The 15,583-nt window shown below is 38.8% G+C and overlaps 1 protein-coding gene across 1 annotated transcript in view; it reads left to right on the forward strand.

Annotated features, from left to right (window-relative positions):
* MTHFD2L (methylenetetrahydrofolate dehydrogenase (NADP+ dependent) 2 like) overlaps nt 1-8,198 on the forward strand; it is a 50,187-nt gene extending 41,989 nt beyond the window's left edge. Inside the window, exons 7-8 of the mRNA XM_075285294.1 lie at nt 6,904-7,029; nt 8,086-8,198. Of these exons, the coding sequence (XP_075141395.1) occupies nt 6,904-7,029; nt 8,086-8,198 (239 nt within the window). The remainder of the gene's footprint in view (nt 1-6,903; nt 7,030-8,085) is intronic.
* The last annotated feature ends 7,385 nt before the right edge of the window (nt 8,199-15,583 follow it).

Below are 15,583 nucleotides of genomic sequence, written 5' to 3' on the forward strand. Positions count from 1 at the left end.
CGTGAACTGCTACTGAGCATCTACCTGAGCGATCCTCTACTCTCTGTCTCTCTCTCTTTATATATATTTAAGAGAGCCTTTGGTATATCAGGTGCTTTTCTTATGGATATATTTCTCCTATTCTAGTTGATTAATCATATACTGATTGGAGTATTCCAACTGAGCATAAACTCGCCACTTTGTTATGAGTAGCATGATCATAGTACCTGTAGTAGCCATGTGCATTTATTCACTTACCAGGATCTCTGCCTCTCTTCTATGACATGTAAGGAGGCTGGTGGGAGATACTTATCTCTGATTGGCTCCCTGGCAGTGACGTGGAATTGAGGGGCAGGGTATGGCATTAGTGGTTGGCCATAAATAGCGTCTATTGATTTATTACCCCTGGTTCCCTGGTTTACCATTTGGTCAAAAGAACAAACTGAGGTGTGAGAGGAGAATCCCATACCGACTCTGTTGTTATACATGACCGAATGATGGTTTATTAATAGGGGATATGGACTTTACAAGTGCTGATATTGATTAATTAGCAGCCATTGGGATAGCCTTCTTATCTATTCAGGGTTATGGCACATATTTTAATTATGATTTGTTGTTGCACATGTCCACACCTATTTTGACACTATTTTAGTGATTGATACCAATAAAAGTTATGTTTTAGCTTACTAATTTTGCTGATCATTCATCTTTATAAGGTTTACTTTGTATATTCTGAATGCATACCAGATCTCTCAGGGTGTACTTGTCGTTTCAGGTGACTTTACAGGATAAGCTACACAATAAATAACACTATTATTGGCCATTAGATAACTTGTATTATGAATTATTTAGCATTAATAGTTTTCAGCTTATCCCAAGCTTGAAGGTCTAGCCTAGCTACCATACATTGCTCACAGTAAGAAGAGGAAAATCTGCTTCCTAACTTTCTCTCTCTCACCTAGTAATTCAGATATCATGTAGCATACAATTGAGACTCCATAAGTGCTTGCAAGTTCCCAGGCGGAACTGACCAAACTCTCAATATTAGTCCAATGTAGAAGAAATGGGACAGCACTCCAAGAGGTTATCCGATTGTTGAAGTGGTTTGCTTTTCTTTATATAAAATATCACTTCAGGTGCAGCCTTGCAATACTGGAATCCTAGGTTCAAATCTGACCAAAGACATATTTACAAGGAGTTGTATGTTCCTCCCATGTTTGTGGGGATTACCTCTAGGTTACTTTGGTTTCTTCCCACATTCCAAAGACATACTCATAGAGAATGTAGATTGTGAATCCTATATGGGACAGTGGCAGATAATGTCAGTAAAGCGCTACAGAATATGTTGGCGCTATATAAATAAGCAACATAAATAAATAAAGCCATCGTAATTCAAGTATATAGTTCCAGATCCTTAGAGGCCACTGGTTCCCCTCCCCTGGTGTGATATCATCAGGTATCACATCTGCTGACTTCTTTCTTTCAGTCCAATACTTTATGTTTGATGAACGGTTTAAAACCCAAAACGTTGCATTGTGCATTGTGTTTTTGGATATCCTAGAGTTATGATGTCATTCCTGATATGATCCTTTATAAACTTATGTTAAAGAAAAGCAAACCACTTCAGATAATCTTTGGGAGTGCTGCCTCATTTCTTCTATATACAGATAAGTATTGATGTGAATAAAGTACTTGTACTGTGATAGAAACTTATGATTAAGCTCCAGCATCAGCCTAAACCTCTGTCTCTTTTCCTCCCACCCTCCCTCCCTCATTCCCTCCATATTTCTGCCGCCTGCAATCTCCATTCTTTAGATGTCTAATCTGGTCCAAGTGACTTGCACTACATCTAGAGATGGATATAATAGAGACTGAAGAATAAGGTGGGGGGGGGGGGGGGGAAGAAGGTAAAAAAATGCAGATTTTTTTGTTAAGATATATTACAAGCTTTCTTATACCTGTTTGTTCTATTGGTTTATGCAAAGGTTGCTGAAATAACAGTGACTATTTAATCTGAGAGTTAAACTTGACACAACTCTCTGGTCTGACTTAAAGCATGTGTTATAATGTTGGACCCAATGACATTTTGTATGCTAATATAACAAGTTAACCCCTTCCTGCAGCAGGCGTTTTTCGATTTTTGTTTTTGACTCCCTTCATTCCTAAAGCCATAACTTTAATTTTTTCCTTTCAAAGCACTACACGAGGGCTTAATATTTTTGTGCTAGACAAATTGTAGTTTGTAGTGGGGGCAACACAGTGGCTCAGTGGTTAGCGCTGGAGTCCTGGGTTTGAATCCTGCCAGGAACAACATCTGCAAGGAGTTTGTATGTTCTTCCCGTGTTTGTGTGGATTTCCTCCCAGTCTACAAAGACATACTGATAGGGAAAAAAAGTACATTGTGATCCCTATATAGGGCTCACAATCTACATTAAAAAAAAAAAAAAAAAAAATGGTAGTTTGTAGTGGTACCACTTAATATTATGTGCAATCTACTGGGAAGCTGGAAAAAAATTCAGAATGGGGTGGATTGGAGAAAAACTTTGCGTGACCATAAATTACCATCTCAGAAAATTAGAATATGGAGAAAAATTTGATTATTTTAGACTCATGATATCACACTCAATCAAAACAAGACACCTGCCAAGGTTTCCTAAGCTTTTAAATGCTCCCCCAGTCTGGTTCAGCAGGTTACACAATCATGTGGAAGACTACTGACTTAACAGACGTTTATAAGACAGTGTTTGGCATCCTCCACAACCAGGGTAGAAAGAAAATGGCTGTTCATAGAGTGCTGTATCCAAGCACATTAATGGAAAGTTGAGTGAAAGCATTGTCTAGAAAAGGCCATTCAAGAATTTGGGGAGACTCACAAGGAGTGGACTGCTGCTGGAGTCAGTGCTTCAGGAGCCACCACACACAGGCATATCCAGGATCTGGACTACAGCTGTCACATTCCTTGTGTCAAGCCACTCATGAGCCAGAGACAACGTCAGAAGTGTCTTATCTGGGCTAGGGAGAAAAGACTAGAATGTTGTTCAGTGGTCCAAAGTCATGTTTATAGATAAAAATAAATTTAATTTAAAAACTGAGGTCTCAGAGTGTGTAGGAAGAATGTAGAGGCATATAATGCAAGAAGCTTGAGGTCCTGTGTGAATTTTCTACTGTAAGTGATAATTTGAAATCTGCTGGTGTTGGATCACTGTTGGTATTGTGCTTGATCACCAGCAAATTCACCTGACCTAAACCCATAGAGAATTTATGGAATATTGTCAAGAGGAAGATGAGAGACACCAGACCCAACAATGCAGACAACTGAATTCCTCAAAGCAACCTGGTCTTCCATAACACCTCTGCAGCGCCACAGGCTGATCACCTCCATGCCACATTGCTGCATTGATACAGTAATTCATGCAAAAGGAGCATATACTATACATACCTTTCAGTAGACCAACATTTCTGCATTGAAAAACCATTTTTATAATTTGTCTTACATAATTCTCTAACTCTATGAGATAGTAACTTCGGGGCCTTCATTAGCTGTAAGCCCTAACATCAACATTCACCGAGATGAACACTTGAACTAGAACACTGTGTGTATGAAAAGCTTTTTCAATTGAATTGCTGAAATAAATGAACTTTTCATAGATATTCTACTTTATTGGAATGCAACTCTATTAGAATATTCAGCCTGGGCTCTATGTCTACAGTTCATAGCGGAAGAAGATATGTTATAAAATGTCTTGGAGAAACCTTAAACTGAATTTTTGTTGCAATAAAAGTGTAAGGGGTTTCTAGAGAAGCAACAAAACTTACTTTATAAGAAATAACAAATCTATACCTTGTTATAGGAGGAATAGATTTCAATTCCTGATGTGAGGACAACAAAAGATGCATCAAATTTATTAAGAGGTGTGCACGCCTCAATCCATACATCATGGGAGAAAATGCGTCAAATTTATTAAAACTACCGTATATACTCAAGTATAAGCTGACCAGAATATAAGCCAAGGCGCCTTATTTTACCACAAAAAACTGGGAAAACTTATTGACTCAAGTATAAGCTGAGTGGGGGAAATGCAGCTACTGGAAAATTTCAAAAATTAAAATGGTCAGAGTTTTTGGGTGCAGTAGTTGCTGGGTGCTGGGGAAGGGGAGGGGGTGTTTTGGTTGTCTGGCTGCCCCTTCCCTGAGCTTGAGGACTGGGTTTTTTCCCCCACGTGGAATTCAGCCTGGCTGAATATAGGGTCTCTGCAGTGCTCCTATTAACCCCTTCCCGACGGAACAGGAGCACTGCAGATACCCTATATTCAGTAGACACAGGGATACCTAATGTGTATGTGTTTCACAGTAATTTTCTACTTTTTTATGTATTCTAGGGAAAGGAGGGATTTACAACTTTTATTTATTTTATTTATTTATTATATTTTTTTAAAGCTTTTTTTTCCACTATGGTATGAGAGAGTCTATATTCGATAACAAAGCTTCTTTCATAGCAGACACAGCAGTTTTTTTCAGTATTGTATACAAATTTGCATTAAATGTAAAACATATTGTAAACTGGTTTGTTTCATGTAGTAATTCCTAAAATAATACACTCCCAAATGTCTGTACTCTACACACCTTAAATAATTGCAGGGAAGGAGAACATTAGTATTGCCTCTAAGCACTGCTACATAAACTCTAAAGTTTAGTGGTGTTTGCAATAGGCTACACAGACTTTATAAAGATGAGTGTTTTTTAGCCCTACACAACTGCAATATGGAACTGCAACATGATGACAATAACCTTCTAAAGCACCCTACTATATACCGTATCTATATATCTCAATGTCATATGGAGAAACATGAAGGGTTCCTTGGTCTGACTCTGTTAGAATATTTCCATAATGCAATGCCATATGGATGAAATGGCTGCAGCCACATGAAGTTCCAGAGAGCAAGTCGTTCGAGGCCCACTTAATCTTTGTTTTCCATAAAAAATATGGAATAAATAATTGTGAGCACTGTATATATATATATATATATATATATATATATATATATATATATATAAACACGATAAGGAAAGTAGGTAAAGAGAATGTCACTAGCATATAACAGTAAGGCTGAGGCCTCACCTTGCATAAATGCAACTTTTTATGTTGCAGTTTTTGCTGCATTTTTTTGAGCCAAAGTCAGAAGTGGATTGAGCAGAAGGTAGAAGTATAAGAACTTCCTATACATCCCTTTTCCTTTTGTAGCCATTCTTGGCTTTTGCTCAAAAAAAAAAAAAAAGCACCACAAACTGCAAAAAACCCCTACGTTTCCGCAACAGGGGCCTTAGCCTAAAAGTCGATTGCCAAATATATTCACTCTAGTCATAGTAGGTAATAGATTGCCTCAATAAAGTTAGAATTTTGTAGAATTTGTGTCGCTAAATTGGAAAGTTACATTTCTTTGGGCTTGGGGCCCTACGTTGTGGAAACGCAGCTTTTTTGTTGCAGCATTTTACAGTCACTGCAAAGTGGATGGAAATCTAGTGAATCCCATCCCCACTTTGCAGGAACATATGCACAGTGGACATACTGCGATTTCCACAACTGTTGCAGTTTAGGAAATTGCGGCATGCCAATTATACAGAAAAGCTGTTGAGTTTCATGTAGTTATAATTGAAGCAGAAAGTCCACAGAGGAGACCTCTATGAACTTTCTGTGGAAAGCGCTGCAGGAAAAATTGGGATGTGTTGCTGCCACATTTTTCCAGCAGCGTTTTTTTTTTGCTACGGGATGCTACGTGAGGCCTTAGCCTTGAGAGGACCTTTCACCACCAAGATCATCTCTTTGATCATTTAATAGGTGCTGCTCCACTGTTTCCAGTACATCTGAAATTTTTTCTCTAGCCTCTACTGCCTCGTGTTATTTAGCTTCTGTACTGTCAGGCAGAATTCTCATAGAACAAGCACAATAGTAATATCCCTATTGCAGGCCTGAAAGACTTCAGAATGCTTCCAGCTCGCATGGGAATAGTTCAGCTCCCGTGAATCCGTCACGTGCAGGGCAGGTGGGAGTTGGCCCTGGGGTGCTTTTTGACTGTGGGAGATATCCTGGCTTGCAATGCCCACAATTAAAATGGACTATGATTGCAGGCATTAGCTCTGGGTCTCCGCTGTACATTACGGCGGAGACCCAGAGGCAATAGGTGTTGCTCCACTGATTCTGGAATAGTTGGAATTTTTTCTTTAGCCTCCACAAAATCTTGAGCATCAATGCTGTTAGTCTTGATGTTTGATGTGCCATCTAGACTCTATACTCCAGGAAGGAGGTGTCAGGCAGGGCCAGGCAAGGGGTGTGATTCTGAGCTCTGACAGCGGCTGTCTCTGATTGGAGATCGGCTGGAGAGAAAATTTCCAACTGTGCTTGAATCAGTGGAGCATCACCTATTCACAGATACTAAGAACTTGAATGGGTGGAGGTGGTGAAAGGTCCTCTTCAAGTTCTATAATGTCAAAAGGGACGTGTCAGCAGGCAGGGGGTGTGATTCAGAGCTACAATAAGAGGTATCCAGTGTCAGAGCTCAGAATCACACACCTTGCCTGCTCCTAACTGAGCCTGCCCTCCTAACAGCACAGAGCCTAAATAGCATATAAGGCACCAAAACTAACAGCCCTGATTGCCCAGGAACGGTGGTGGAGGGTGGTAGAGATAACATTTCAACTGTGCAGAGGAGTACTGCCTATTAATTGATGTAAAGAACTGGACTTGTTGGAAGTGGTGAAAAGTCCTCTTTAAGGCCCGAAACAGACCTGGCCTGGAGAAGTCAATAAATCCCCCCATATTGCTTAGCTTGGAATATCCCTTCTGCATAATGGCTGGTATATTGTCATAAGAAAATTTTCTACAGTATTCCATCAGTATAGATATGAAACTAAAAACATTTTTTCCAGGTATTCCAAAATTGATCACAGCAGATATGGTTAAAGAAGGGGCTGCTATAATAGATGTCGGCATCAATCACATAGAAGATCCAGTTACTGGAACAACAATATTAGTTGGAGATGTGGATTTTGAAGGTAATTTGTTTCCTTTGACACATATTTCCTATACATGCGGTATGCTAATATACACAAATATATGTAGTTTCTTCTTCTTGTTTACGCACTGCCAAACTACTAGTGATGGGTTGTTCACTCTGTGCCGACTCTTTGAAGTGAATGATGGGAGTCGGCTCCTGACTGGAAGCCAACAGCTAACTTAACCGCGTGTCAGTATACATAACCCTGCACATAAGTTACTAACCACACTCCCTACACAGCTAACCCAAACTTACAAATGTGTCACTCAGTCTCTTTATAACCTAAGGACGGGTTCATACGGGGTTTTTTGGACCGGAATTTAGGACGGAGGCTGCCTCAGAATCCAGTCCAAAAAACGGCCAGCTGCGACTGGATGCCGATGCAGTGCACCACCATTCAGTCGCGGCATTCCGCTCCAGATTAGGCCGAAATGAATGGGCCTAATCAGAAGGGAGGCGGATGTCAGCTGATTCAGCCGCAGAATCCGCCTGAAAAAGGGCATGTTGCTTCTTTTGGCTCCCATTGAATTTAATGGGAGGCATTTTTTTTTAACCGGATTCTGACGTGGATTCTGCATCAAAATCCGGCCCAAAAACCCCTGTCTGAATCTGGCCTAATAGTAAGACAACAACCAGTGGGTCATACTATTAAGTTAAAAGGAGGAGAGTATGGGGGGAGTGTCCGCATATAGTCTGTGGGCAGAAAGATATACAAACTACTACTACTAAATGACATATCTATATAAAATGAATTATATATCATGTATACGTTTTGTATAGAAGATTGTACAGTCATTTTTATAAACCAAAAAAACAAATCAGTACATGGAATGAGCCAGTCAGTATCTGTATGTACAGATATAGGGTATACAGTGTAGGTGTTACGGGGACCGTTCACAATTGGAATCAGTGAAAGCAGAATGTAGGGAATGTAATAGGCCCGCTCAAATTTTCCAAATGGCAGTGTGCTCAGAGCTTAAACAAAAAAAACCTCTATACTAAATTTTACAATTGAGAGAGTTATAATAATTACTTCTTTTTGTTTTTTTTTCAGAAGTCAAAGAGAAAGCAGGCTACATAACACCAGTGCCTGGAGGTGTGGGACCAATGACAGTCGCGATGCTTTTGAAGAACACACTGATGGCTGCCAAGAAACTTATTTATTAAGAGAAGATTTGGGCTAAAAAGTTCTGATGAAAAGAAACCATTTACTGAAATAATTATGCAAATTAGGCAAAAATATGCAAAAATAAGTAGTGATATAATAAGGAGCCCTCAATGGGGAACATATACTGAGCTGAATTTGTAAACAATGCTAACTTGAAGAAACACTTCCTCAAATTTTTTTAATTCTCCTGCCCAATAGAAAGGTACATAATGTAGATTGTAATGTAGATCAAATCTTGCTAGTGGTTGTATTTGTGATTTATTCATTCTCTTCTAGTCCACTTTTTATGGCATAAAAAAGACACAAACCAGCGCTTTGTGACTTCCTAAAAGACACTTCTGACAATATATGTTGCACGTGGGATTTTTACGCTCTATTGTGCACCTTTTTGAAAGAGAATATGACGGGACCATCAGATCCTTCAGATTTACTATCATTTAACTTTATTCCAAAATCCGTCGTAATAGTATGATGGATGATCAGTACCCGCAATGATCGTGGGCATTAAGGCCCCTGACACCTCGGTCAAAGCTGATCAAGGCGCAATTTTGCAAGAGCTTGCCAGCACCTGGAGCAAGCTCCAGGCCCATTGTCCCGTTACCATGACAGTCGGAAGCCTATTGAAGGCTCACAGGCTTGTCTGGCGTTACCTTCTATTGCATGTTGCTCTATGTAGCCTGAAATAGCAGTGCTGAGATTTTGCAGTGCATTGCAATGCATTAGCATTGTAATGGATTGTGTTATTGATCAGATTCCCTGGGATTCAAGACCCCTAGGGGGTTTATTAAATGCAATATAAAATCATTTTAAAAAGTAAACAAACATATAAAAATATTGAAAATGCAAATCATTCCCTTTTTCTTAGAACACATATAAAAGTACTTAAATACTGTGAAACAAATACATATTAGGTATTCCTGTGTCTGAAAAAACCCGGTCTGCAAACCTATGAAAATGTTTTTCCTGTATGGTGAATGCTGTAGCGGAAAAAAAAAATCAAAGTGCTGAACTGCAGTTTTTTCACTGTTTCGCCTCTGATAAAATTTTGAAATAAAGTGATCAAAGTAATAGCAATTCCCTAAAATGGTATAACTAAAAAGTACACCTTTATGCATCCCCATACACAGAAATATAAAAAAGTTATGGGTGTCAGAATATGGCGACTGTTAGAAAATTTAATTTTTTTGCACAGTTTTTCAATCCTTAGCCTAAGGGAGCAACAGCCAAAAATTGCTGTGGAAGCATTTTGCATTTTTTACACAGCTTTTTTTTTGCAGAAAGTCTGCAGAGTTTTAGGGCCCCTTTACATGGCGTAAGCGTGCCGCTCATTTGGACACGTATACACGTGTCCGAGCGCGGCACTTCAAAACAGAGCCCATTGATTTCAATGGGAAGCGCGTGCTTCCCATTGAAATCAATGGGCTCTGTTTTGAAGCGCCGCGCTCAGACATGTGTATACGTGTCTACATGAGCGGCGCGCTTACGCCGTGTAAAGGGGCCCTTACACTGTAAACTTCTGTCTCTATTATACTTTCTAACATGCTGTGATTTACAAAAATGCAATGGTTTTTGAAATCGTACCATTTTTGCTCCAGAATTTTTTCTTCAATGTATGGATGGGATTAATCAGAATCCATCCTTTTTGCAGGTATACAGCGTATTTTGCTGCAGTGTATTCACAATGTGAGGGCCCCGGCCTAATGGGGTTTTCTCATCTCCCTCTCTCAGTAGCTTTGCCTGTTGTCTTCTCCTTTCACTTCCTACATTCTTCAATAAGCTGGTGGGCAAATTTGTTTGCTGGACAGGACACTTTGATGTATCTCATTAGATACAGACATTGCCTTTACCACTGTTTAATTATTTTTTATCATTATTTGAAATTGAATACAAATGCAGATCAAATAATATGCACGGTAAATATATATTACATTATATAGGTTTGGAGAGAAAAAAAATACATGAAAGAACAGACTTTAAGTAAATTCAATGTTATCTTTGTGGTTACATAGAGAGATAACTGCAATTAGTCAACTAATTTTTCAGGGCATACAGCAGAGAGAATTCAGCCCTTCCAGATTGCAGTGGCTCTCTGTTACAGGATGGGGACCAAGGAAACAATGTGTAAACAATAATAGGAATACTTTCACATATCAGACAAATGAAGCAATGAATTTAGAGAAAACTTATAAGCTTGATACTATAGATATAGTAAGATCCTTGAGTTAGGAATACCCCTTTAAAGCTAAGATCCCATGCTGCTAAAATGCTGCCTTTTTTTGTTGCAGATTTTTCTGCATTTTTTTTTAGAAACCCAGGAGTGGTTATAAAAGAAATGGTAAATATTAAGTAAGTACTTATACTTCCCCCTAATGCACAATCCACTCCTTACTTTGGCTCAAAAAGGCAGCAAAACAACAACAACAAAAAAATCACCTATCCACAACTTGGGGCCTTAGTCAAAAACATTTAGAGGGTGCTTATAATTGCATCAATCTGATGGTTCTGTCATCTGGGGCAGTTTTGTGGCAGAATGCAGTAGACTTTAAAGTTTATAAAAACCTTAACTCTGGACAACCTCTTTAACTAAATATAATTGCTGTCTCGTATCATTGTCAATAGAAATGCATTGAGTAACTTGAAATTCTTTTAAAATCACTCCAGTTGGACAAATCACTGGCCATATATTTTGTTTGAAGGAGAACATACTTTGGGAATTGGCCAGCAGATGTAGAGACCACCAATATGTTCTTACACATCAGTGCTATAGTGTCCAAAAACTGTCTATGCTAGTCTGTGCACCCCATGGTTCCTAAAAACAAAAAGCACTTTAAGGCTAAGGCCCCACATTGCGGAAACAGTTTTTTTTGTTGCAGATTTTATTGCAGTTTTTTGAGCCAAAGCCAAGAATGGCTACAAAAGAGATGGGAGAGATATAGGAAGTTCTTATAAGTCTGCCTTTTCCTGAATCCACTCCTGGCTTTGGCTCAAAAAACCGCAACAAAAGCTGCAACAAAAAAAAGCTGTGTTTCGGCAACGTGGGGCTTTAGCCTAATAGTTACCAAGAGATGAAGTCTGCATTTGTACATTTCTCCAATGAAGCCAAGGATAGCTCACCTAGCTTCCCTGTGCATGTGTGGCACACCGAGTCTAAAATGCCATAAATGCCTGATCATTACCAACCTACTTAGAGAACAAGAGAGCTGTGTGGATTCTTGAAGAATTACACCCTGCAGCAAGACAGAACAGAACATACAGTAGTTTGCCTCTCCCTCTTTTACATTCTAAGGTAGTTATAGCTAGCACAGTTGTTTCCGTACCTGTCGTAAGCAAAGTGGCCATATTTAGCACTAAAATAAGGGATATTGAATCCGCTCATTTCTGAAGGATACAGATCCCATAATGTTCAGATATAACACGACTGTTATTTGTTGGAATATTGCTTTAGGTTGAAGTCCCAAGTTGCAGAAACATAATTTTGTTGCAGATTTTGCTGCGTTTTTTCAGCAAAAGTCAGGAGAGGCTTGAAAATTAATAAAAAAAAAACATATAGGCAGCTCTTAGATGGTTACCTGACCTTGGTTACTCCTGACCTTGGCTCAAAAAAACGCAGCAATATCTGCAACACAAAATGCTGCGTTTCTGCAATCCATAGGAAAATACATTGTGAGTGTAAACATACTACACAATCGGAATCAACACTATGCTGTTTGGATTTACATTTACATATACGTTTGGCAAGAAAAATTAAAGCATATTATTACAAATGATCCATGAAAGGCTGGGTTCACATCTGCAATGGCTGTATGGTGCAAAAAAGTGCTGTCTTTCTGTTCTTTAGGTCCTTTTGTAGGACTGATGTGATGCGCTGATGTGAAGATTCTTAAAGGGTTTGGCCACTCTCAAAGCAATATTGAGAGACAAATCTTATTGTTTGTATAATGAAAAGTTATACAATTTTCTAATATACTTCCTGTTTCAATTCCTCACATACCTTTTCTCTGCTTTCTATTATCCATTGTTTACTTCCTTTGGATAAAAATCGGTCCATGGTCATGTGATATACAGTCCATGGTCATGTGATATACAGTCCATGGTCATGTAATATACGGTCCATGGTCACGTGATATACAGTCCATGGTCATGTGATATATGATCCATGGTCATGTGATATATGGTCCATGGTCATGTGATATACGGTCCATGGTCATGTGATACACAGTCCATGATCATGTGATATACGGTCCATGGTCATGTGATATACAGTCCATGACCATTTCATCTGCCTGCTCATAACGTTATACAAATGATAACCTTGTCTCTTACACTGGGTATTACAATGGACAGCCCCTTTAAAGCTTTCTATTCATTTACAATAAATGATTCTTCCATTACAATTGATATTTATACTTACAGCTATAGTATTTGAATTACATTTAAGAAAATCTTTGTATAGTGTTTATTGATAAAACTGCTATATCCTACCTATACAATAAATTATTATGAAACATGTTGATTGTTAAAAATATCATTTATACCTTGTTTTCTCATAAACAGCTTTTTATTTTATAGTCACTTATTTAGCCACATGGAAAATGAAGAAATTTACAATTGAAATAAAGGGGTTTGCAGGACCGAAATCAAACTTTCATACTGATTACACTTTCTGATCCTGTCCAGATCATGTGTTCTAACATCCTCCGGAAGCAGGGAGCTAATAGTGGACGGCTTTGTGTGCAGCACTGCTCCTATTCACATAATAGGCGTGGCATAGCGTGGCAGCCGCACCAATTAGCCAATACAAGCTGGCAAGTGTTTCACTCATATTCCAACTGCCATACACACAGTCACATGTACCTTATCAGCTAATAGAAGCTCGCAGATGCTTAGTCTCCACTTGCACACAACTTTACTCCACTCACTGCTGTAGGTCAGCTTTAAAGGGGCTGTGGATGACAATTTTACACAAGGTCACATACATACAGTTTTACTGCAGGTTTCCATAACAACCCAGCCATTTTTCTTCACTGATGTAGGTCAGCTTTAAGGCGGCAGGGCGCTGTTGTTGACACTGTTATGCAAGGTCACATTCACACAGCTTTACTCCAGGTTTCCATAATAACCGGTCGCAGGCTTTTCACTGATCTTAAAACCGAGATACATATGATCACATGATGCTTATGGACCAATGGAAACTTGCAGGTTCTTCAGTCTTCACATACACACAGCTTTGCACCTGGTTTCCAAAGCAACCAACCTATTCTTATGGGGCCATTACACAAACAAAAAATTAAAATATACCCGTGCGAAGCCAGGTCCTTCTAATAAATAAATAAATATATATATAAATATATATATATATATATTCTTTATTTTTCTAATATATATATATATATATATATATATATATATATATATATATATATACATTATGTTTTTTTTTTACCCACGGCTGCGACTACAAATTGGGCTGGTGTCTCACAGGGCCATACAACACTTTTATGGTAGTAGTCATATATGCTCCTTTGAAATTAGCACCAACCTGTGTAGAAGTAATTCCATTCTATTGCATAACATACCATACAATAGTGCTTTACCCTTCCCATGCAGTACAATGTGCTGTGCCTTACTTTCTCAGCAGTTCATTCACCCCACACTGTAGCTTCTGTGGAATCAGAGGTACGGCCATGAGAATGTGCATGTACAACACACGAGGTAGATGCTTTTTGACAGCTGTAATATTTATCATTTGTCAACAGTTTAGAGATTTTAAAAGTCTTCATAAAAATGTATTTCTTTCCTGGCCATACCTTAATATTACCCATAACTATGTTATGATATCCTGTAGGTATTTATCATATCTGTATTACAGTATTTAATATATATATATATGTTCCCTAGGGCTATATTTTGCATGGCTTAGTTATGTATGAACCTGGTGAAAGAATATTATCATCAAAATATAATTAATATGTTATGCAACAGTTAGCTACACAATATACAGTCCTATGAAAAAGTTTGGGCACCCCTATTAATCTTAATCATTTTTAGTTCTAAATATTTTGGTATTTGCAACAGCCATTTCAGTTTGATATATCTAATAACTGATGGACACAGTAATATTTCAGGATTGAAATGAGGTTTATTGTACTAACAGAAAATGCGCAATATGCATTAAACCAAAATTTGACCGGTGCAAAAGTATGGGCACCTCAACAGAAAAGTGACATTAATATTTAGTACATCCTCCTTTTGCAAAGATAACAGCCTCTAGTCGCTTCCTGTAGCTTTTAATCAGTTCCTGGATCCTGGATGAAGGGATTTTGGACAAACAATTCAAGTTCAGTTAAGTTAGATGGTCGCCGAGCATGGACAGCCCGCTTCAAATCATCCCACAGATGTTCAATGATATTCAGGTCTGGGGACTGGGATGGCCATTCCAGAACATTGTAATTGTTCCTCTGCATGAATGCCTGAGGATTTGGAGCGGTGTTTTGGATCATTGTCTTGCTGAAATATCCATCCCCGGCGTAACTTCAACTTCGTCACTGATTCTTGAACATTATTCTCAAGAATCTGCTGATACTGAGTGGAATCCATGCGACCCTCAACTTTAACAAGATTCCCGATGCCGGCATTGGCCACACAGCCCCAAAGCATGATGTAACCTCCACCAAATTTTACAGTGGGTAGCATGTGTTTTTCTTGGAATGCTGTTTCTTTTTGGACGCCATGCATAACGCCTTTTTTTTATAACCAAACAACTCAATTTTTGTTTCCAAAATGAAGCTGCCTTGTCCAAATGTGCTTTTTCATACCTCAGGCAACTCTATTTGTGGCGTACGTGCAGAAACGGCTTCTTTCTCATCACTCTCCCATACAGCTTCTATTTGTGCAAAGTGCGCTGTATAGTTGACCGATGCACAGTGACACCATCTGCAGCAAGATGATGCTGCAGCTCTTTGGAGGTGGTCTGTGGATTGTCCTTGACTGTTCTCACCATTCTTCTTCTCTGCCTTTCTGATATTTTTCTTGGCCTGCCACTTCTGGGCTTAACAAGAACTGTCCCTGTGGTCTTCCATTTCCTTACTATGTTCCTCACAGTGGAAACTGACAGGTTAAATCTCTGAGACAGCTTTTTGTATCCTTCCGCTGAACATCTATGTTGAACAATCTTTGTTTTCAGATCATTTGAGAGTTGTTTTGAGTAGCCCATGATGCCACTCTTCAGAGGAGATTCAAATAGTAGAACAACTTGCAATTGGCCACCTTAAATACCTTTTCTCATGATTGGATACACCTGGCTATGAAGTTCAAAGCTCACTGAGGTTACAAAACCAATTTTGTGCTTCAGTAAGTCAGTAAAAAGTAGTTAGGAGTATTCAAA

Source organism: Leptodactylus fuscus, chromosome 1 (genome assembly GCF_031893055.1).
Source record: "Leptodactylus fuscus isolate aLepFus1 chromosome 1, aLepFus1.hap2, whole genome shotgun sequence".
In the NCBI taxonomy this organism is placed as follows: domain Eukaryota; kingdom Metazoa; phylum Chordata; class Amphibia; order Anura; family Leptodactylidae; genus Leptodactylus; species Leptodactylus fuscus.